This window comes from Manacus vitellinus, unplaced genomic scaffold (genome assembly GCF_001715985.3).
Source record: "Manacus vitellinus isolate BGI_N305 unplaced genomic scaffold, ASM171598v3 scaffold_3_pilon, whole genome shotgun sequence".
NCBI classification, from domain to species: Eukaryota; Metazoa; Chordata; class Aves; order Passeriformes; family Pipridae; genus Manacus; species Manacus vitellinus.
In genome coordinates, this window is record NW_021940535.1 from 39662925 (window position 1) to 39686674 (window position 23750).

The 23750-nt window shown below is 40.6% G+C and overlaps 1 protein-coding gene and 1 non-coding gene across 2 annotated transcripts; one reads left to right on the forward strand and one right to left on the reverse strand.

Annotated features, from left to right (window-relative positions):
• Nucleotides 1-1923: 1923 nt before the first annotated feature.
• On the forward strand, nt 1924-19208 carry RAB18 (RAB18, member RAS oncogene family). Its single transcript, XM_029961901.1, has 7 exons — nt 1924-2126; nt 4569-4660; nt 12387-12448; nt 14355-14427; nt 16183-16301; nt 16379-16445; nt 17951-19208. The coding sequence occupies exons 1-7, from the start codon at nt 1924-1926 to the stop codon at nt 18127-18129; spliced, it is 795 nt and encodes a 264-aa protein (XP_029817761.1). The 3' UTR covers nt 18130-19208.
• Nucleotides 19209-22136: 2928 nt separating this feature from the next.
• TRNAN-GUU lies at nt 22137-22210 on the reverse strand. Its single transcript has one exon. It is a non-coding gene; the product is annotated as a tRNA-Asn (tRNA).
• Nucleotides 22211-23750: the final 1540 nt, after the last annotated feature.

The window sequence follows — 23750 nt, forward strand, 5'->3', positions numbered from 1 at the left end:
GCTAAGCAAGCTGCTATGGCTTGATGCTCCCACATCCAAGGTCAGGATCAAATGGGATAGTAAATGATAAAAAGAAAAAACCCTCCAGCCTTTTTCAAGGGATTGGGTTGGTTGTCATGAGTTAGTGAGGACTCCTGATGAGTGCTGAAAGGTAGGCAAGAAAAAAAACATGCACCTACGAATTACAGCAGGTTAGATATTTCTCCCAATTCAGAGACAGCTTCACTGAAGAAACCCTAAAAAAGTCTGTTGAAAGATGTTCTAATTATTTTACATCTTTCAGTGAATAAGTAATACTCTTTTTTCGAAGGAGCTAGGTCTGAGCTACTTTATCTGCTACCACTGGCTCCTGTAATAGGCTTGGCTTTCCAGAGTTAAAATAGATATATAGACAGCAAACAGGTTGACTGCAGCAGTCAGATCCAATCTCAGAGTAAGAGGACTACCTAGGTCCACCTGAGGGAGACAACATGGAGAAATACCTATTCTTACAGGGTATGCTTAGGAAAGTCTAAACCACCACATCTATAAGCATGAGCTAGGGAATTGTTCATTTAGGGCAGGTTTTACTTTCTTTCTTGCAGCTGCTCATCATTAAGGTAAAAGATCTGAATGCCATCCTGACCAGCCCTTCATTCTGGGTGAGATATAGAATTATGATCTAAATCAGGACTAATATCCATATTGCATAGTTTGATTCTACGGCTTCAATAGAAAAAGTCAAATCTCCCTTGAACTCTCTGACTTCAAGGGATTCAGTAGCCTTAGTAGAATTCTTTGCTGCTGGGATATACCTTCCAAATTAAAATCCTCATCCTGTTCCATGCTAAGATCCCACAGCTCTTGTACACTTCATCAAAAACTACAGAGTATAGACACACTGCTTTCTTGTGTGACTGCAAAGCACAATCCAAACTACAAAAACCGTCACACTTTCAACAAATCTCAGATTATTCCTAATAAACAGGCACAGTCCTGTTGTAAATACAGCCAGCCATTTGCACATGTTTAATTATAGAATATGTCTACATAATTTAATAGGATAATTACTGTTATTGTACTCATCCTGGGAGTTATTTTTGTAAGGTAAGAGTCAGGAGAGCTGACTGAGATCCTGTAAGTGGAAGGAGCCAGGCAACAAAGAGGTTTACCACAAAAACACAAGAGAACGGTTCCTGTGTTGACCCTGGAACTCAGCTGAAGGCAACTGCACAGCAGAATCAGGACTGCAGAAAGAACTGTTCCCTCTGCAGGCAGCATTCTGACAGAAACCACCACAGCCTCTCAGTGCACCTGCCTGGTGCAAACTGCTGACATAGCCTGATCTCTGTGTGACTGTGGAAGAGCCAGAGCTTGTTTATGTGTGTGATGGAGTCAGTCTCTGGCCTGCCCAGGGGCTGCCCAGCTGGGCCAAGGTCTGTAGCACAGGCCAAGGACAGTCTCAGACCCACACCTGTGATATACTTCATTAGTTTTAGAAGGGTCGCCTGAGGTAGGTCTCAGCCGTAACAGCAGGTTAGCTGAATTGGTTGGACTTTGTCACAGCAATCAGTTTTAGAAGAACATTTTCGGCTTTTAATGGACAACAAAAGATTCTGCTAGCAGAAAAATATTTAGTGTCGCATACTAACTGGTCTGCACTGCTGGTTTGGGACCAACAGAGCCCATTTCTTGGTAGGGGGCCAGCCACTTTCCTCGGGAGATGGCTGCTGGCTCTGTTCCCGCACGGGGCACTGGCCGGCTGCCAGCGTGCAGAATCACAGAATCAATTAGCTTGGAAAAGACGTCTGAGATCATCGAGTCCAACCTATGAACCGAACACCACCGTGTCAACCAGACCATGGCACTGAGTGCCACGTCCGGTCTTTCCTTAAAGACCTCCAGGCGCGCCGACTCCACCACTTCCCTGGGCAGCTCGTTACAATGCCTAATAACCCTGTGGCATTTTGTCTCCCCCACCCCAACGGCACCCACGGACCCCTCTCCCTCACCCCCGAGGGCACCGGGGCAGCCCCGCGCGTCCCCGCCCGGCACCGCTGCACGCGCGCGTCCCGGGATCCGTCCCTGCGCGCTGTAAAAAACAGCGGGCGGCCCCGCGGCAGGGCAGTGGAGCGGCGCAGCTGCGAGTAGGAAGCGTCGGAGGGTCGGGGAGGGCCGGGGCGCCGCGGTGGCACGAGGACGTGCTGACCACTCTCAGATCCTCATCATCGGCGAGAGCGGCGTCGGAGTCAGGGTGAGGGGCGTCCGACTCACCAGGCCTCTCCTGACCGCCCGGCCCTGGCCTCAAGCCGCGTGGATCTGGGCGCGCTGTGGCGCGGCCTGTGCTGCGCGGGGCCCGCGGGAGCCCGCGCCAACTTCGGCCGGCCGCCGGCAGGACAGGGTTAACCCTGATTCTCGCAGGCCACGGGCCCGGTGCTCTGCCGGGCCCGCTGGAAACAGAGGCGCGGCGGAGGCTCTGCCGGCCCGGCCAGGGGCAGCTGGGCCGCCCTGTGCCCAGGGCACCGTTGTTTCCTGGGGAGATGGGTGCCCTTGTACATCTCCATGGCGCTTTGGGGTTAATATCTGGTCCATAATGTTTACATACAGAGTCACAAGTGACCCAGCACTGGATGCGTGCGGGGGAGCACGGGGAGGCAGCAGAGTAGTTCGACCACAGGTTATAAGGGATGTAAATGCAGGGCATCTGGGAATGTACCACACTGGTAATTTTAGATTTGGGATTTTTATGGCAATAATCTTGGTCTTCTACCGTGACCCTAAAGTACATGGAAGTTGCTGATTAGAAAAAGCCCCCGTATTTGTTAAAAATTTGCCAATTACTCACTTGAGGTAGCTGCTGAGTTGATAATTAGTACAGTAGGCCTCTAGTGACAGACAGGATCTGAGCAAATTTCTTGTAGTTGAGGTCATCTCTTATATATGAGTGGCCATATGGAAGAATTTTTCCTGAGGCATATAAAACGCACAGTGGTTTTGTTTACCTATTTATATACTTGTTTCTTCACACTGGAAAACTTGTTAAGAGAGGCATTATATAGAGGAAATAAAATTGCTATTAAAAGACAACACTGCGATTGTTCAGGTACAGGAACTTAATATTGAACTGTTCCTGAATTTGTGCCCCTTATCTGTTACTTGACTAGGGAAGATCAGATGCTAAACTGGTACTAACACAGTGTAGTAAATGGCTGGAGTCCTGACTTCTGAACAAATTCTGTCTTAAACCTGGTCCCTGTGAGTGTGCTGGCCTTTGTAGATGATAGCTACATATGAAGGAAAGATGGGGATGGTAGAAGTTGGCTGTGCTTGACATGCAGGACAGGTAAAATGATGATTTTATTCTAGTAGTAGTATAACGTTTCCACATTCTGTCTGTTTTGAATGAAACTAGTTCTGGTTGTCACTAGGAATAGTTACTTTTAAATAGCATCCTGATACAACCATCTGAAGGTACTGGTAAAAACCTATATACTATGATTTATTTTAATTATTCTTTGGCAAATAAAGCTACCATTTGGTTTTGGGGTTCAGGAGTAGGGGAAAAAAGGATGATCTATGGTTAACTTTAGAGTTGCCACCCAGTGTCATTGAAATAAAGGAATTTCAGTAGTCATTTTTTTGTCAATGCAGGACTGTGTCCAAATGCTAAAAAGCACTTGACTGCTGAATTCACATGCAAAAAGAGGAGAGAGGAGTAAAGAACAGGGTGGGGGGGGAAGACCAAAAAGTAAATAAGGTTTTGTTTCCAGCCTGGGAATGAGTAGAAGCTGCTGGGTCATAGCAAACAGCTGCCTGCCACGTGGTAGTACGCACTTGCCACAGATGCCTAAGTCTGGTAATTTTAGAAACTATGCTGAGAATCTGTCTCTTGCAAAAATATTTACATTTGGCACAAGTAGAGTGGCATTATGGGCATTTCTTTAAGGGACCCTACACTACTACAGTGTGATGTGCTATTAAATCTTAGTTGTAACTGCTTTTCTATTGGTAGCAAACATACTCATCAGGATAGGGGGAAATGTTTGTGTGGAAGCCCTTATATACAAAAAGATACAAAATCATAAAACAGTGGTGACCTAATTCTGCTCTTCAACTTCTGTGTCTTTATTTCTGGTGGGTGTTGTCCTTACTGTTCCCCTGTGTGCCCAGTTCAAGGAGTTATTTCTGGGATGAAAAGCTGACTTGGAATTTTTTTCTCAAGCTTACAGAAATACTGTGAGGCAATATTGCAAAAAACCAAAAAAAAGTACTACTTTTGTGCTGAATTCTGGGAGAAGAAGAATAGAGTAAGGTAGAAGTAAAATGCTTTGAGAAGCCAATCATGTGACTGTTCAGGCAACTGGTTAGACACCTTGTGTAGTACTTTGTTTTCAAAGAGGCATACTTGGTAACACATGCAGTGAGGAGCAGAGCATGTCTGCTGTATTCTTTCCGTGTTCCCTTCTTTTTTTCTGTAATTTCTCTCCTACGAGAGACAGTGACCTGTGTTTTTGTTTAGCTGTGTGGTCTTGCTGTTCCTTTCAGACTTGTGATTTGTAGACTTCCAGCAAGCTATGAGTATGCTGCAGTAATAGTATCTCTTATTTTTCTTCCCTCCCTATCAGCCTTCTGCTGCGGTTCACAGATGATACATTCGACCCAGAACTTGCAGCAACAATTGGTAAGTATGTACTGATACTACCTTAGAAAAATTCATACCAGTTTCAATGGAAAACTGTAGTTTATTCAGACATGCCTGATGTGAAGTTCAGACATGTCTGCCTTTCTGTAATGCAGGGATGACGTGGACACAGTTTTAGTATGTCGTGCTCATTGGTGTAGGGAATTGAATATACTGGCCTGTAGTTGTCCCCTTTATGCCAAAATTTATCCTTGACTGAAAAAGCAGATATGAGTGACACCCATCACCATGCAAATGGAGGTCATAGGTGTGGTCAGGGAAAAGCTCCAGTGGAGTAACCTGCCCTTCACCGTTTGCAGCATTTTGAGCTCAAATGGAAATGTAAGAGCTACTGTTAGGTCTCCTACTGATTTATCTCTGCAGGATAGCTCTAAAGTTATTTAAATAGTTGTGTTGCTGTCCAGACCTTGTAATGTGATACTTAGTAGCTATCTTAAGACTGTTTAATAGGGGATGTTAACTCTTGCAACTTCTGACAATACTAGGGTGTACTGCGCTCTGTGTACCTTCTGCTTTTCCTCTGTAGGGAGGAAATTACAATGTGCCTTTTTCTCTTCTACTTAGTAATCAGCTCCTTCCCAGCTAGGCTCTGAGAAAAGTGGAAGAGAGCCAAGAATCTAGAGCTGCTGGGAAAAAAAGCAGTGATGTGTCATTGCTGTGCTGGTATGATACCTATCAGTGTAGGTCAGCTGTGCTGGAGGAGGGTGGCCCAGAATGCAGGACACCCTATGTAGATTGGTTGTCAAAGGAGCAATATGAAACTTTTAAGAATGTGATGCAACTCTGTGCCAAAGTAATAACTGAAATAATGGAAAGCATTGAAATTATATTTTGAATATTCTATATTAAAAATGTATAATACTTCAAATATTACAATTTTATTATATAATATCTAATACAATTAAATATTATATTTCACATATTATATAGTCAGATATATTGAAAATAATGAAAAAAGGGAGATACTTTTTCACACAGTGCATTTCAGTTGCATTTTTGGCTTTCTCTGTTGGAAGAGTTCTGTTCAAGAACTTATACAAAATTTTGTCTTAGAGTTCAGCTGTTGGTAAACAAATCCAGCTCTAATTGATTAAGAATTCTATAAATAGATCTATTTTTCATTAATGTTAATAAAATACAGGAGTACTATTTCATACAAAGCACTGAGCAGCCAAGAGGAGGAACGTGGCCTATTTTTGTTCATTCCATTGCTTGTAAAAAATGAAGTTGTGCAAGGAGCCCCACCTCAGTTTGTGAGGGAGGATAGCATGGAAGTAAACAGGAATGTTATAGATCAGGTGGTGAAGATGACAATCTTGTATTCTAATCTAATAGTTTTGACACTGTGTATACTTCATATCCTCCTACTTTCTTGATAAGTCAACCATGTGGGCCAGGAAGTTAGTACAGAATAGCTGCTTCAGCTTTCGTGATGTCTTGGATACCAGTAGGCTCAGTGTGGCCATCTTTATTGTTGGGTTTTTTTTTTTTGTTTTGTTTTTAGCTGTGTTTTTTTTTCATTCTGCTGTTTGCACGTGATATTTTTTACCACTGACATCCATACACTATTTGAGAAACAAAGGAATTATTTCTTGAAGTAATTCTTCCTCTTTGCATTTGCCAAAATGCACAAGATCAAGTGTAGTAGCTAATCATTGGTTATTGGAAACAATTCAACGTTTACTGCTGGCAGGTCCTACCTTGCTCTGTTTCTGATGTAGAAAAGGAGGAAGTGTACTCAATGTGAGCATTACTTCAGGTAGAGTTTGATTTCTGAAACAAATACATTAATCTGGAATGAATGTCATGATTTGGCAGGAAAAATCAGTTTCTAGAGACTGAGCAAAATGCTGGCGTAGATCACCCTGTTAGGCCCCTCTAGCTGATGTTTATAGTCTTGTGCAGTAGAGCTACTGTGACCCCAACTGTGAAAGTCCCATAGCACGGTGTGTGGAGCACTCATTAGGGGTAGCAGATTAATTTTTTTTTTCCACTTAACTGGAAGAGGACAGAATCTAGGTGGTTCTTACTTGTTTTCTTGTTTCCTGCAGTGGCATTGCCATTTTTCTGGTGAATGTATTTCTAAGAAGCAACATAGCAGCTTTAAATTCGGGGTAGGATTTGTTGTTCATACAGATAAAGCAACTGGAGTGAGCTCTTAGAGGTAACTGTTCTGTGCTGAATGAAGACAGATCCTAGATGCCAAATTCAGGTCCTTGCAAGATAGTGAAATGTTAAAACACCTTGTGAGTCTCAACTTGGAGTTCTTTTTTCGCTAATTACACCCTACTTGTTTTGAGTTTGGGGACAGAAGAGGTTTTTAAGCCTTTCTTGTTGAAACTGGCTAAAGGGACTATTTTTTTTTTTGGATTAGAAAGCGAAGTGATGACATGTCTGGTTTGCTTAGTGTTTTTTTTAACATATAGTAAGAACTGCACACAAAACCACAATACTGAGGGAAAGTCTTGACTGCAGTACAATTAGACCCCTGAAATGACCTGTTGAGGTGTACCTTATCTTCATGCATTGCACAGACCTACTGGGTACAATTTAAATGAAACCCAGAATGATGGTTCTTTGTGGGCTTCTCTTCAGAACTTTGTAAAAATCCTATGATATTCTGGGAAGAATAAGCTGCTTTGGGCAAATAGCTTCAGCTGGATTAACAGTGTTTCAGTCAACCTAGCAGATTACCTGTCCTCCTTGCATTCCTTGGAATGGCTTGTTCATTGGGCTTCATCACATGGATCTTACCAGAGTAGATATACCCCAATGTTTTCTGTTTTCCTTACTGCTCATGCTTGTCTTTGCTTGCTTGCTCTTGGTATGAAAGATTCTAGATAAGTGTTCAGTGCAATCCCTGTTTCATAAATGAGGTGATGTATTGCACAGATCTGATGTCTCTTAACTTCTTAGCTTTCCTTGCATTTGGAGTCCTCTAGCTCTAAGCTGTCCAACTTGTCACTTGCCTGTAACACAAATACTACACTCTGCTCATTTTGCACTCCTGTAAATCCAGCATGGCACACGGGCCTGTGTGTGAGAGAAGTATCAGTGACAAAGCTATTCCTCGTGGACTGGAAGTCCATAGTATGCTGGTGTGCAGTGCTGAGGCAGTAGGTGTTAACACACAGGAGTACAGTCTATATACAGTGCTGTCTTGTTTCTGGCTGCCTTCCAAGGCATGGTGGAAAGCAGTGTCAGCTTTCTGCTGTCAAGGGTAGAAACATCACTCTTGGAAGCTCAGAACTGACACCTGTCACAAACATGTCTGTATTTCACTGATGTATTTAGAGAACACAGGTACCCTGTTCAATTCAACAAGATTTTCTTGAGCCTTATTTTTTTCTACCTATCATCTTTTATGGCAGAATGACAATCAAAAACACAGTTATTTAAAAGTTTTCTTTTTGTTCATTGACTTATGTATGTGTTGAACTCCTTGGTTTGCTAGAATTATATTTGACATGCCTTGATCACTTTAGAGGATATATCTTGGTGGGCTATTAGTTCATTTTCATGCTTTTGCTTTTCAATTACCAGTTTATTAGCAATTTTAGTTTCTTATTTTACTTGCATCACTCATGCAAAATTAAAAGTAAATTTTAAGCCAGCAGCAAGGCTAACAGAAAGATGTATATACATTTTCCATTAAATGAAAATTGCTGAGCTGTGCAAGCACAAGATACTAAATCTGTTTACTGAATGGGAGAAGGATACTGTGGCTTCAGAATACACCTAATAAGTTTATCCTAAGGAAAAAAGTTTTGTTTCTTGAAACTGCTGTGACATACCTTGCTTTGTAAAGTATCCAATAGACTTGTAATACCTGCAGTTACAAGTTCTGATGCCAGGCTAATGGATAAAAGAATGCACTGTGAACTCTGGGACATGCTGACTGAACAATGGTGATTTTTGCAGTTTAGGGGAAGAATTGTGCAATTACAGTGGAAGAAAGAGATTCTATTAGTCTAAAAGCTCCTGCTGAGTGCTGAAAAATGGACAGGACAGGATGTTCTTTGGGATCAATTTGTGTCAGATTGCTAGCATAGCAGTCTTTTGTGAACTAGGTAAAGTTCCAAGAACATGTGTTTAAAATAAAGTTAATAGCAACTGTTCTTTTCTGTGAACATAACTCTAGAACTCTTGTGCATGCCACTGAGCATTATATTACTGCAAAGTTAGGGACTAGGAGTCTTAGTCCCTGAAAAAAACAAAGTTCTGTTCAGTTACTGCAAAAGTTAGTGTACTTTGGGAAAATTTTGCTTGAAATAAAGAGTATGAACTTCTTCCAGTGCAGAATGTTGTCTGAAAATGACCTGACATGTCTGGTAACACTAGTGAGCTGAAGCTGTGAAACAGTGGAATAAAAAGTTGTGTTTATATTTTTTTAAATAAAGCTCTTTTAGACTTCAGTGCAACATCCCAGTGCAACTAAAGTTTAAATCTGCTTGTAATGTGCAGTTTCTTAGTCATCCTATATACTCTTTGTGACTTTAAGTTGAACATGTTTTGGCAGCTGTTTGCACTTTTTTGTAATCTGCATGACCTTGGGAATATAAATGCAGCACACTTATCACGAAGCCCTACTCATTTTGTGTTGGAATAGATAAATTCTTTTTCTAGTAGCAAGTGTGATGGCTGCCATTTTAATTTGGAGTGCAAAAAGGTTGCTGTTGCGTTTGAAAGTTGTTCTTATAAAGGTGTCAACTTTCCACAGTTATTTCACTTCAGGGCTGCTGCCTGGTGGGGAGTGAAAGTCCCTCCAAAATAGTTGAAACATACTTCCAGTTAGTTACTTGCTACTAGTAACCTAAGGATTGAATTACAGCATGATGGATCATAACTGTACTCAGCCTCTCAAACTGAGGTGTGTTGCTATATCCTTTAAATTTGCACAGTCACTAACGTCTTGTCCTCCTTGGCTTGAGTATTCTGCAACTTGTTCTTGAGCAAGTAATAGGCTGCTACTTCCTGTGGGGGGAGGACACGTGAAAGGGGATGAATTTTTAAATGTTGAGGTAGATGACTGAACAGCAGAACTGTTATCATGTTGTCACTTTGGTTTTTTTCTTGGTCACTGAGCGTGGTATTGGTGAGTTCATGGTGTTGCTCGAATCCCTGTAAGAGGTAAATAAATATCTCTTTAAATAAATAAATAAATAAGTGTTGAAATAATCCAAAGCTTATTTGACATGTTTCATAGAATCATAGAATTTTAGAATGTGCTGAGTTGGAAGGGACCCATCAAGATAATTGAGTCCAATTCCTGGCCCTATGTAGGACACCCCAACAATCACACCATATGCCTGAGAGTATTTTCTGAACCCTTCTGAACTCTGTCAGGCTTGGTGCTGTGACCACTTCCCTGGGGAGCTTGTTCCAGTGCTCAGCCACCCCTTGGGTGAAAAACATTTTCCTGATACCCAACCTAAACTTCCCCTGACTCAACTTCATAAGGAGAGAGACAGAGAGACCACATGGAGTCTTGTGTATTTGTAGAGTTCGGTTTTCCCTCCCAGGCAGGATATCCGGGCAGTACCTTCCAGGCCAGAGTGAGTTGTGCTGTAGCCAGTCACAGGCTGCAGGAGTGTGGTGTGGGCAGGCTACCAGACAGATCTGCCTTGTCTGGCATTAGGGCCTTCAGCTCTGCATGGACTGCAGGCCTTGCCTTCTGGCTCTGCCCTGTGCCCTCAGCACAGGCCTTGTGTGCAGGCCTTACCATGTTCCTGCAGGTCTAGGCCCAGCCCTTCCCCGTATGCACACACACTCACGGTGCATTGGTTCTGACCCATATCAATAATTCAGTGAGATTCAAATCCAGGATCTCACATTCCACCCCTGGGTTGGGACAACCACTGGAATCATATTTAATTGGATTTTCTTCTTCTTGTAGCAGCAGCAGTAGGAGAACGTAGCTGACAGAAGAAAGAGGAAAGCAGTGGGCAATTGTTATACTACCAAGCAAAAAAAAAAAAACCCCAGGCATTCAATCAATATTGAAAATCCACTCTATGCAAATCATTATCTCCCACCTCTTCACTTTTTAATATTGCAAACGAGATGTAATTCAGAATGTGGGTAGAGAGTTCAGGAACTCAATCTTGTCTGTTGCAGTGACTGGAACAGTTCTTTTGCTTTCATCCATGGACAGCATCCTTTTTCGGTGATGTGCAGTGCTTCAGAGTCTTTGCTTATTTAATAATACACTCAGCATTAGACAATATTAGAAAACAAATAAATACACATATCCCAGACCACCCTTGTCCCTCCCAGAACAGGGACAGAAGACAAAAGAATCCACCTCCGCCCAGCCACAAGAAACCTTGCTGAGTCAGGGTATATAGGTTCCCCGGCCGGAGTGAGTTAGGCCTCCACCCGGTTACTAAGCAACAAACGACTTAGGCTGTGCGACCGCTAACACCTTACCTCTTCCTTTGCAAAGACAGACTTTAGCAAGCGGGTTTTTTTTCTTTTCTCCTGGCAAAAACTTTTTTTTGCCAGGGGTTTTATTTTCTTTTACCAAACTCTCTAATTTTTTGCTGACAATACCAAATTTTGCCAGTTATTCCTCAGCACCTTTTCTGAGGGCTAGGAAAACTTAAAAAGAAAAGAGAAAACAAAATGTTTCCAAAGTTTTTGCAATTGTTGAAATATTGTCCAGAAGTTGACATAATTTAACAAAATAAGTTTCTCAGTCACGAGAGCAGAGAGATCAGTACCTGCCCCTCCTCTTCCCCTCGTGAGGGTGTTAAAGATCCCAATGACATCTGCCCTCAGTCTCCTCTTCTCCGAGCTGAACACACCAAGTGACCTTGGCCAGTCCTCGTGAGGCTTCCACTTCAGACCCTTCACCATCCTTATGGCCCTCCTTTGGATGCTCTCTAATGGTTTAATGTCTTTTTGATATTTTGGTGCCCAAAACTGCACAGAATATTCAAGGTGGGGCCACCCCAGTGCAGAGCAGAGCAGGACAATCCCCTCCCTCGACTGACTGGAGATGTTTTGCCTGATGCCCCCGGGACACGGTTGGCCCTCCTGGCACCACTGACTCATATGCAACTTGCTGTCAACCAGGACCCTCAGGTCCCTTTCCACAGCTGCTCACCAGCTTCTCATTCCCCAGTCTGTATGCACAACCAGGGGCACCACATCCCAGTTGCAGAATCTGGCACTTGTTAAATTAGTGTAATCTAATGTTATTTCTCATAGGATAGCAGTCATGTACTACACGACTCTCTGCCTATGTCAGTTTGCCAAGCTTGATGAGACTTGGTTTGAGATCGTGAAACAGAGCAAATAGCTACCTAAATGCAGCTACCTTCATTAGTTTTAAAGTATATTGTTCTTCAAGGCCAGGGGTGTAAGGAAAACATGTTTGTGAGTAATGAATAGAAAGTTAACCCATTTGAATTACAAACTTGAAAATTTCTGCTGGAATTTGTGCTTTAATACAGGAAATGTAGTAGTTGCCCTATTCCATAAAATATTTTGAGTCAATGGCTTAAAGACCCTTAGGCTTTTGCAAAAGCCTGTCAGCAACAAAATGTTGCATTTTGAGCAAGGTTCATAAATAGCTAATGAAATTTACTCTTCCTGCTTATGTCAAAACACAGCTTGTTTTCCAAGTTTGATTTTTTTTTCTTTTCTCTTTCAAAGATAGCTGTAGTATGTTTGAAGAACTAAAATATTTTTCCTGTTCTAGGTGTGGACTTCAAGGTGAAAACTATTTCAGTTGATGGAAACAAAGCTAAACTGGCAATATGGGTAAGTCTCTCCCGAAGTTCTTAATGTATTGCTTTGCTTTAGGAATAGTGATGGTTTGTATAATGTACAGTTTGTATAGAATTCTTTTCTATTAATATGAAGGTGATTTGGAGAAGTGGGAGGTTAATACTGCACCATTCAAAAGGTAGAATGAACTGTGGGACAGCTGGCTGGTGGGGTGGTTCTATTGCCTGTGAGCTACACTGACTCCAGGTCTAGTTGGGATAGGAGTAGAGAAGAGAAGGAATTAAATGGTACTAAATCAGTCAAACTTTAAAAAAGTGAACATAGCCATTCCTAAGTGTTTTTAATGATTTTAACTGTTCAACGTCTAGAGAGTTAGCCCTCACTAATCTGAGACATCCCTGTCTATATTGCTCTTGTCTGTACTTGACAGATTTTAAAAGGGTGAACTTCTTTACTAAATTTTGCCTATAACGTTAGGTTGTGTATTAGGTTAGGAATTACTGTTGCATGCTCAAATGTTACCTCCATAAAACCTCATAGCCCTCATACAAGGACATTTATAGGCTCAAGGTTAGAGTTATTTGTAGCAGATGCATCTGAAAGAGAGACAGTGTTTGTACTCATAGCTTTAGCATATTCAACTTCTACTTCAGCTAAAAGTAGAATTTCTGCATTTATGGCCATGAAGAAAGAACAGATACTTCAAGCTATTTTTTAAATATTCTCCATAAGCCTGCAGACTTATGTGACTTGAAGCATCTCTTGAATATTCAGACCCAGTTGTGTTGTTTTGTAGCAAGAATAAAACCTTGTTTCTTGTATGAGCAAGATGCTGCACTTTTTCCTTTCTTGGGAAGTAGTAGTGAAACATGAAATATGTATTGCAATACTTTTATTGCTTTGAGGGTGGTTCATATCTCAAGTAACAAACAGGATTTATGTCTTAGTTACAATAGTAATGATCACTAAAATAAATGAGTTTGACAAGGAAAATAACTGAAATAGCTTGACAGAAAAAAAAGACACATAGGAGGAAAACAAGACTGATAGCAGAATGATGAATGATAATGGGATGGAAAATATTACATATAACTAACTTAGGATTTATTTTTTTTCATATTGGTAAATATAAAGAAATAATCCTGAGGTAAACTGGAAAAGAAAAGCTTGTAAATGTTCATCATTACACAGAAGCAGTTTGAGATGGGTGGGATTGACTGAGTGGTTTGTAGAACGTTGGAAGTCCAGTTTTGTTATTCAGGTTCTTTGTCACGGAATCCCGTGTTTCACGTGTCACTTCTCACCTGGGTAAACTGATTAAATATTCTGTGCATAAAGTCTGCAATAGGTGTGCTCTATAACTTAATATCTGCTAAGAAAACAGTAATATGTAGGGGTTTTTTTGCAGAGCTTTTGGCACTTTAAATTTGAGGCTGTAAACTCAACTTTACTTAAAACCAGAGAAACCTGTTTCTCAGGGAAACCACATTTCTGCTTCTGCTCTGTCATAGTGTGTTAATGCATTTACCCTGGCACTCAATCAATTTAATTGGACCAAGCGATTGAAGTGAGGGAACTGGTTTTGGTGCCATGGGTGTGATGCTTGTTACAAGACCTTAGTTAGTACTGCAGCTATGCTGCTCATGCTGGTTGCTGCAGTACTAGGTGCAGAACAAATGCCCTTGCAGAAATGGCTATCTTACTGCCATGTAGTTCAGTTATTTACTGCATTTAACAATTAGAAGGTGTTTCTCAGGGTAGATTACATAATAAAGTTAATGTGTAGTAAAACAGCAGGAGAAGGAATAAACTCAGCTAATCTGGTAGTGAAATACACTTTTAAGTCTTATTTTGTTTGTTCATTAGAAGCAGAATACCTGAAGGCTAAACTAGTTGGTGCTAAATTCTGCATAATGGAACTTTCTGATTGGCTTTTTAGGATACTGCAGGTCAGGAGCGGTTCAGAACATTAACGCCCAGTTACTACAGAGGTGCACAAGGTGTTATCCTAGGTAAGTATAGCCTTGCATGCTATTCTGAATGTTTGTGTTTTTCATGCATGGGAGTTACATAAACTCATATAACCTTTACATAATATCTAATTGGTATTAAAAATCATTGCATCTGTGTGGAACAGTTCATATTAAAGCATCTTGATGTCTGACTTCTTTCTCATGTAGTTAATCTGACCAGCGTGAGAACCTCTGATTTTTGCATGAGATTAAAATCTACTGCTATTTGAAAGGATAGCTTGGAGCTGTGGTCCCTGTGCTGTCAGGAATTTGTCTTTTATTTATTTTCTTTTATTTTTGCCTGTGTTTACTAAGTCCAATGTAAAAAAAAAAAATACTCTCCTTAGTGTATTCTCTCTGTATCAGTACGTATACAGCTTTCTCCTTCTCTCTGTTCTTTTTTTCCTAATGAAATTTATATAAACACTGTGGAGTCTGTCTGGGATTTTTTGTTATTTGTCTCCCTATTGATGTGATGTTACACAGTCAGAATCACTTAGAAAAGACTAGCTGAGCATATAGAAAGTACCAATTTGTGTGGGACAAACCCAGGCAAAACCCATAATTGCAGCTTCAGAGTGAAGTTTCATTTGCTTTTCCTTTGTATATGGAAACCTGTTATGTAGGCACTGAGCTCTGAAATTCTGCTTCTCCAGTGCTAGAAGTGAGGAGCTGACTAAAGTAAGGGCAGGGAAGTTTAATTTTTTTGAAGGTACACCTGACTTGAGAGAATTTTGGTAAGACATTGTGTCCAGTTAAATTGTTTAACTTGGAATAACCTCTGTCATGTGACTTCTTGATAGGTTTTATTTTGTATGTACCTTTTCCCAAGTCTGAGTTGCATTGCATTCCTGTCAAGGCATGTCTTGTCAAGTCACCTAGTTTCTGACACTGAAACTACCACTTACTGTTGAAAGCTGTGAAAGTTTCAGCTTCAAGCTGTGGGAGCTTGAAGCACTGTGGGAGTCAAAAGGTTCTTCTGTTGAGACTTGCCCTCCCATTTTATTAAATACCTCACGACTATTTCTTTGTTATATTGCTTCCTAAAAATGCAAGCCGAGTTGCAGATTTGATTGAAACAAACTGTTTATGCCTCTCTGCACAATGGGATGTGAAGATGAAGGAAAAATACTTTCATAGTTTGAAATGCTAGCTATTAGTTATTGGGTAGTGGATTTTAGAGTTAGATCTGCTTTTTTTTGTCTGCCCTTTCTGCTCCTAGCATGGCTTACTGCTTATATTTCATACAAATCGTAAATCATTGAAGACAGTAAAATACTGAAAACTCGGTAGTTCACCAGTATTTGTGAGGATTTGCTGATGTGTTTATTTTTTAGCTAAATCAGTAGCATAGCAGGGGTGTTAAAACAAGTCTTAATTATCACTAATTAGTTCAGTGCTGGAGGTCATGCCATACTTTTTGCATAGCTGTGGTGTAGTGATGTTAGTAAGTAGCCTATACTGGGATCTGTAAGTGCAGAATTCTGTGGAGAATGATAGTCTCTAGCCTGTAAGATGGGGTGTCTCAAGATAAATTAGTCTAAGCTCAGTAGTTGAATGTTAGAGTTGCTCTGCATCAGTGATTTGAGCTGATGGATGTCCAACTTTTTCCAGTTATTGGTGTAGAAAGTAGATTGGAATCCTTGGGACTCCTTCAATTTTCTAATTCAAAAAGCCATAATTTTGCTCCTTTTATAACGTAAGCTGTCATTCTTGGAAAAATATTGTGGAAATAATATTGTTAATATCTTTCAGTTTATGATGTCACGAGAAGAGATACTTTTGTCAAGCTGGATAACTGGTTAAATGAATTGGAAACATATTGCACAAGGAATGACATAGTGAAAATGTTAGTTGGAAACAAGATTGATAAGGTAAGCCAAATTCAACTGCAGTAAGTAAGTTGGTGTATTTTGTTAATAATACATATTAATGCTGTGTCTTATTATAGGAAAACCATGAAGTTGACAGAAATGAAGGCCTCAAATTTGCAAGAAAACATTCCATGTTGTTCATAGGTATGTTATAGGTATTTGCAGAGATATCACTTGATTTTTGTTACATAATGAAAAGTACCACTTCTGTAGGACTGTAGTCCTTGCACACAGTCCAGTTACTGATATTTCCCAGCTGCTGTAGGTACAAAGATGATGGGTATTCCTGTTTTTCAAAATTGTCCTTGAATATGTCCAGGTACCTATTCTAACTGTGAATGAGTATACTGAAACACATAAGGATTAAGGACAGAATACAGGCTGTGCCGTAGCCTGATGAAACCTGTTTTGGGGTTTTGTCTGATTTCTTTTCCCAGCTGACTTGCTGAGTAATAACAGAAGCAAAATGCAAGAGGGAAAACTGGCACTAGTAGCCAACCTTCAGTATAGAAAAATAGCTGGTAGCTGACAGAAATCTGTATTAGAACTGAGATGTTAAAAATAGTTAGGTATATCTTTAACTTTTAAATGGTGGGTGGGATTGAATAAGGACGTAATTATGACTGGAGCAGATATGTTGGTCTCATCTTGCTGCAAAATGAAATGGGTCTTGTAGGCAAGGCCTTGTAATGATAAATTAAAAAATGGTTGATGAACTGACTCTTTATGCATGTGTTTATTCCATGTTTCTCTTAAGGATCAGCAGGGATTATTTTATAGGATGATTCCAGTAGCAAAGCAGTTCATTGATGTGTCCTATACTTAGAGACTTATGTTCTTCATCTCTGACTAATGACATAGTTTTGTTTAGTACCCTGCTGTGTTTCTTTTCAGCTACAGTGTCAGATGTGGAAATGGAAGTTCAAAGTTGAGGCACAAGCTGTTAAGTGCATGAAAGATGAAAAGCAAAATGAAAATTAGACTATAAATATATGTATGTGTGTGTGTGTGCATGGTACATATATTAAGTATCTGCAAGGCTGTGTAGATGAACAGGGAACAGTAGATGAACAATCCCTAGTGGAACTGAACGATTTTCAATGCTGTCTGTTGCTCTCATAACCTGCGAGCAGATTTCTTGGGCTTGATCAAGTAAGGCTCCTGAATGAAATTACCTGGAATTCTGCTAACTGCAGAAGAAATGAGATCCCTTATTGCTTTTTGTCAGATAGGTTTTATGACAGAGACTGGTCCAGAATCCTACAGTATGGATTCTTGCTTCTTATGGTATGGTAGTATTGCAGTTCTGACTAACATACAGAACAGCAACCAGGTTTATCAGACAAGAACCCTCCTTTTTCTTACTGGAGTGCTTCCCACAGAAGAATAAAGCTAAGCTATAGCTGTCTCCATATACTCTGGTGAAGTTCAGCTTGAAAACTCTTCTATTAAAAACTCTTTTGAGGTGCTGCCTTATGTGCTGACAGAAATCTGCATCCCTTCTAATTTTGGCACTGTTATGTTTTTGTAGAATATACTGTAGAAGGTTTGTAAGTGTAGGTCGTAGGTTAAGACTTAACTGAAAGAGAACTACTAAAAGAGTTACACAAAGTTGTGCTAACACTTGACTTCTTGTGTCCCCTTTCCAGAGGCAAGTGCAAAAACATGTGATGGAGTACAGTGTGCCTTTGAAGAACTTGTTGAAAAAATCATTCAAACTCCTGGACTGTGGGAGAGTGAAAGCCAAAACAGAGGTGTAAAGTTATCAAACAAGGAAGAAGGATATGGAGGAGGAGGAGCATGTGGTGGATATTGTTCTATGTTATAAACTTGGGGAAGCTTATTCTTTGCATATTTAAACAGATAGTGACATCTTTCTGTACATGAAGTCATTAAATGCTATTTTTAGGGACCTTGCAGTTTGCACATATTTGTTTTGTATCATGGCAGTGAACACTTGTAGGAGAAATGTTCTGCAGCTTTCCCAGTTTGAAAATGTTATGGTAAGCATGCCCGATTTGCAATCTTCAGGTTTTTATAAGTAGCATAAATAACGTGCAAGAAAAAATGCACTAAAAATTTTACAACTGTATACATTAATTGTGTAACTATTCTAAACAAATCCATCTAACAAACACATTACTGCATTGTCTGCTCTTTGTCTCATTTTTAAATTCTGTTGAAATTATAGAACTATATAGTGTGCACAGATCTTGCAAACAGTGTGAGCTATAAATGTTACATTTCATTTCTTCTAGTAAATGCTTTTTTTATGGTATTGAAACCAGCAGGATTATACAGTTTTTAGACAAACCTGCTAAACTTTCAGCAGAGCTGTCTAAAATACAAATTGGCACAGGCTGTAGGTATTGGCACCTTCTTGAAGAAATGCTTTGAAAGCTTCCTTTGCAAAACTGGAGAACGCCATGTTTTCCTTTTAATCATCACTTCAGTTGATGGCTTAACTGGAGTTTTAATCCTGTGATATTTATATGCTAAATTTGTGGTACTCTTGCATTCTAGTTTTTTATGATGCATTCTGCTCTAGACTCGCTGCAGAAAGTCTTCATTATTGGCAAGGGGTCTGAGTGATGTCTTTGTTCTTTCATTGTGAATCAATTTACCACACCTCAGTATGGATTCCTAATTTCTGAAATGTTTGTAATATAAGTTTATCTCAACTGTAGCTCACTGTGGCTGTGAGATCTCTATCACGTCTGCTTTATGCAGCTACTTGTTCAAAAATAAAACTTCCTGTCACAGACACTAAATGGGAAGCTATAGGGCTTCTTGATCTCTGTATGAAAAAATACTATTGCAATGAGTATTCACTTGAATTTACTGTATCAAAGCCAATGGTTTGTTTCAGAAGACTTGTATAGACTTAATAAATTTTTTTCCACAGTATTCGACTTTTTTAACCTCTTCCTGTTGCGGAGTTGTATATATTCTAGCACATGTAGTTTAAACAGTGTCACTTCTTTCCTACAAATTATTTCTTATTTCTAAAGGACAAGACAAGGATGCTGTGTTGTGTGCACTTTTGGTTTTTTTAAATAATCACTGTAGTGCAGTTGATAACTGAACTATTAAGCAGTTTCTTGTAAATATAGTGAATGACAGTACCTTTAATTACTGCAAGGTTTTGTCTGAATGTCAGTATACATGATCTGTGTTTTGCAACAGGTCTTGGCTGCTTCTGTTAAAATACACATTATTCACATGGAGATTTTGTTTTCTATTCTGTTTTATACTTGATAGAAAACAGTACCAGAATTTGAAGACTTAACCATGCTAGTTGTTTTTACCAAATATTGTATCTAGTATTGTTAATGTAATAGGATAATTTAAATATGTAAATGTAATTAATATTAAATACACATAATTATTGTATTAAAATGCTAGATTTGCACTACTATTTCATGCAGAATATAAGGGCTGAGTAAATCTTGTTTGTTAGCATTGAGGTCAAAGAATTTTGGGCTTTGTAGGCTAGCAGCAGAGGAAAGTGGTAGGAGCATTAAAATTCTGAGTAACTTTATTTTCTCATCAATAGTTGGCACGTTCTGTAGTGCTGGCAGATGACTATAATTTATTTCCATATTTGTTTGACCCCTAGTCTAGATTCATCCCTTTGTTGAGAAGAGACTTAACTTTCAGTTTCTCACAAAAGGTCCTTTTATCACAGGACCTGGATTCATCTTTAATTCTGTCTTTCCCAGATCTGACAGCTTTTGTCAGAGAGAGGGAACAGCAGGGCACTCTGAATAGTGGGTATTGTTCTGCAAAAGAATTAAGTCATTTACTCCTTATTCCATTGCAGAATATTTCTGGGGAGAGGAGTGTTCTGAAACAGCATATTTACTGTGACTGTGAGCAGTTAGATTTTTTTTTTTTAAGCAGATGTTTTCTAATTGACTTTGATGTTTTCTAATTGACTTGACTAGCTTGTCTGTCTTCATCTTTTAAGCATGTTTGGTTACATCCCTGAGGAATGGTTTTTCCTTTCATCATTGCTCTGTCAAGAAGCTGTGCAGTCAAATTCTAGAACTCCTGGGCTCTAGGTCTTTGTGTTAGACGCTAAAAAAAACCCCAGACTCAGAAGAAGACTTAAAATAGAAGTGTCTAATCATGATTGGAAGGAAACGCTTCTAGTGTTTTCTGTGTTTCATCAGCTCTGAATTTACTTCTGGGAATACATCTACTTGGATCCTTTTGACAGAAGTGCTTGGTTCCCAGTTCTTAATGCTTGTCAGGCTGGAATTTCTGAGGAATGTGACTATCCAGATGTTCTTGACAGCATGAAACTTGTTCTTTAACACAGTATTGAGAATCTCCAGATCTAGCTACTCTAAGTTTAGGGAAGAACAGTAGCAGCCCCCCAGACTGTGAAGGCAGTTTTGGTAATACCTTTTATACACAAAATATAAAATAGAAATATTATAATGCACAGTATAGTAAGCATATCTAACTATCAAACATACTTTATTAATATACTTGAATAAAATGCATAGCATAGAAATGTAATGTATAAATATTTTATATTGGTTAGAGGTTATATATCATCTCTGAATTTCAGCTTTAAACATAATTGTTTTAATTCGGGGTAGGTATGAGAAAGATAACAAGCCTGTGGGCAGGTGTTGTCCAGGAGGACAGAAGTAAGGATGCTTATGGAAGCAAGATGGGGGGAACTTGAGGGAATGACCTGAAGTTGTCATGGGAGATTTAGGTTGGATATTAGAAAAATGTTCTTCTTCACCTAGTGGGTGGTTGGGCACTGGAACAGGCTCCCCATGGAAATGGTCACAGCACCAAGCCTGACAGAGTTCAAGAAGTGTTTGGACAATACTCTCAGGCACATGGTGTGATTCTTGGGCTCATCCTGTGCAGGGCCAGGAGTTGGACTTGATGATCTTTGTGGGTCCCTTCCAACTCAGAATATTCTGTGAAGAGTTGAGCCTTATATACTGGTAATGCCTGAGCTTGGTATGAAATGAGAAGCTGAAGTTCTACGTAGATTACCCAATCTACGTACCCAATTACGTACTCAGGGTGCCAGAAATCAGTGATTACATTTGCCTAGATATGATTTGACTTCTATTTTTCTCCTGAATAGAATGCTGAACATGGAGTGGTTGAGGTTGAATGGGGGTTCTGGTGGTCATCTGGTCCAACCCCTCTGCTCAGGTAGGGCCACCTGACTCAGGACCATGTCCAGGCAGCTTCTAAGTATCTCCAAGGAGGGAGAGGAGACTCCACCACCTCCTTGGGCAACCAGTGCCAGTGCTCAGTCAACCTCACAGTGAAGAAGTGTTTCCTGATCCTCAGCTGGAACCTTGTCTGTTCTGGTTTATGCCCATTGCCCATCCTCCCACTGGGCACCACTGTAAAGAGCCTGGCACTATCCTCTTTGTACCCTCCATTCAGGTATTTATATTTATTAATAAGATCCCCTGTGAGCCTTCTCCAGGCTGAACAGTCACAGACCATCATCTTTGTGGCTGTTCCTTTGGCCCTCTCCACTATGTCCATGTCTCTCTTGTACTAGGGAGCCCTGAACTGGACGCAGCACTCAAGCTGTGGCCTCTCCAGTGCTGAGCAGAGACTAAAGATTGCTGCCCTTACCTTGCTGTCAGTCTCCCCTCTCACAAGGACACTTTGCTGGCTTGTGTTCCCTCGGTGTCTGCCAGAACCCCCAGGTCCATTTCTGCCAAGTGGGGTGGCCCCAGCATCTACTGGTGCCTGTCATCGTTCCTTCCCAGGGATAGGACTTGGCACTTCCCCTCCTTGGGCTTTATGAGTTGGCTCTTGGTCCTTAAAAGGGAGTTCATCCGTCCCTGGGTGGGCTCGAACCACCAACCTTTCAGTTAACAGCCGAACGCGCTCTCCGATTGCGCCACAGAGACTGATACAGAAACCTTTCAGAGGAGCTGAATTCCTGACTCCGTGTGGTAACTGCTGGTGCTGGTGTCTGTACATGCTGAGCAGCGAGAGACTGGTACTGCAGGCACACAGCTGCAACAAACCTGATGCGTCAGAATACAGGGGGAAGAAATGCTGCTACTCCTGGGGGGAGATTCTTTTGGTTTGAAGTAGCTGTGCCTCACCGCTTACCTCTCAAGGGACAGGAGGGCTTGGGGTCATGTGCTAGGCTGTCTGCTAGTGGTTCTGAGGTGGGTTAACAGCACTGTTTCTCTAGCCAAAGGTACAGAAAGGCCCTGCAGTATCCATGTGCATGTTAATGCAATTAAAGCAAAACAGAGGTATGCTTCAAAATATGGATTGAGAGACATCCAAGATCCTGACTGCAGAATTCTTAGTGCATCTGGGAACTGGGGATTAGAGGTGAGAGAGCTGTTGGACAGGTCTTAAACAGGGAAGATTTCATAATGAAACTTGCATTTTTATTGTAAGTTTCATACCTCAAACAAAGCACTGATAACTTCAGTGTGTAGAGGGCATATGAATTTTTTACTGTTATTAATCAACCAGGAAAAGATGGAGCCTTCTGATCTGTGTGCCCTTGTGTATTGATGGAAACCAAAGGATATAAAATACTGAGATACATGACAGGAACTGAGTTCTGTTCAGCTAGTGAATCTGTGCTTGATTGATGTCTAGTTTCCTGACAGAAGGAAACTGTTATAATATCCTAACTTGTTGTTGTTGTTGTTGATTTGGTGAAGGAAACATAGCAAAATGTTGGTTTGAAATTGCTTTTAAAAGTTAGGAAACTTAATCTCTGCAAGGCTGTGCTTTGAAGTGCTGCTGACAGCGTTTTTGATTAAGTGCTCTTGTCATTGAGCTGTGCAAGCGTAGAAGATGTGTGAACCTTAGAAGGAGCTGGAGCAATTTTCTTTTGGAGAGATAAGAACTAGTAAGTGGAGGAAAATGTGCTTCCAGTAGCAGCAGCAGGTGGCTTCTCCTAGTGTGGATTTTGACAGTGAGCTGTTTCCTTTCCTCTGCTGTTTTAAGCTGTACTGTAAGGGAACGTATGCCATGGGCCTCAAAGCTGTGGGGAAGGTCTGTCCCGTAGTGCACACTGGGGTTTTGTTCCTCCAGCTGCTTCCCTCAGCAGCTAAATGGGGTGGTACTTGGCTGCTGTCTGGCCTGCACATCCTGGTGTCCTGCCAGGATCCCTGGTATGAGGCAAAGGTAGAGATCCAGGTTTTGTCCTGAGCTGAATTTGGAGGGTTGCTGGGCTGTATGGACCTGGGAGCTAAAATGTCCTTATGAGTAGAAAACTTTAAATGTTGTCATAGGGAACATAGGGAGGAGTCCAGAAAGTTGCAGGGCCAAACTCACTCAGTGCTGGACCTTGAGCTTTTTAGTGGAGTGTTAATAATGGCCTCTAAGTTTCCAGTCATGATCTGTTGGAGCACTGACAGCATTCAAGCTTTGTCAAGAATGTTTGAATTAACAAATTGTTTGTTTTAAGGACTGCAA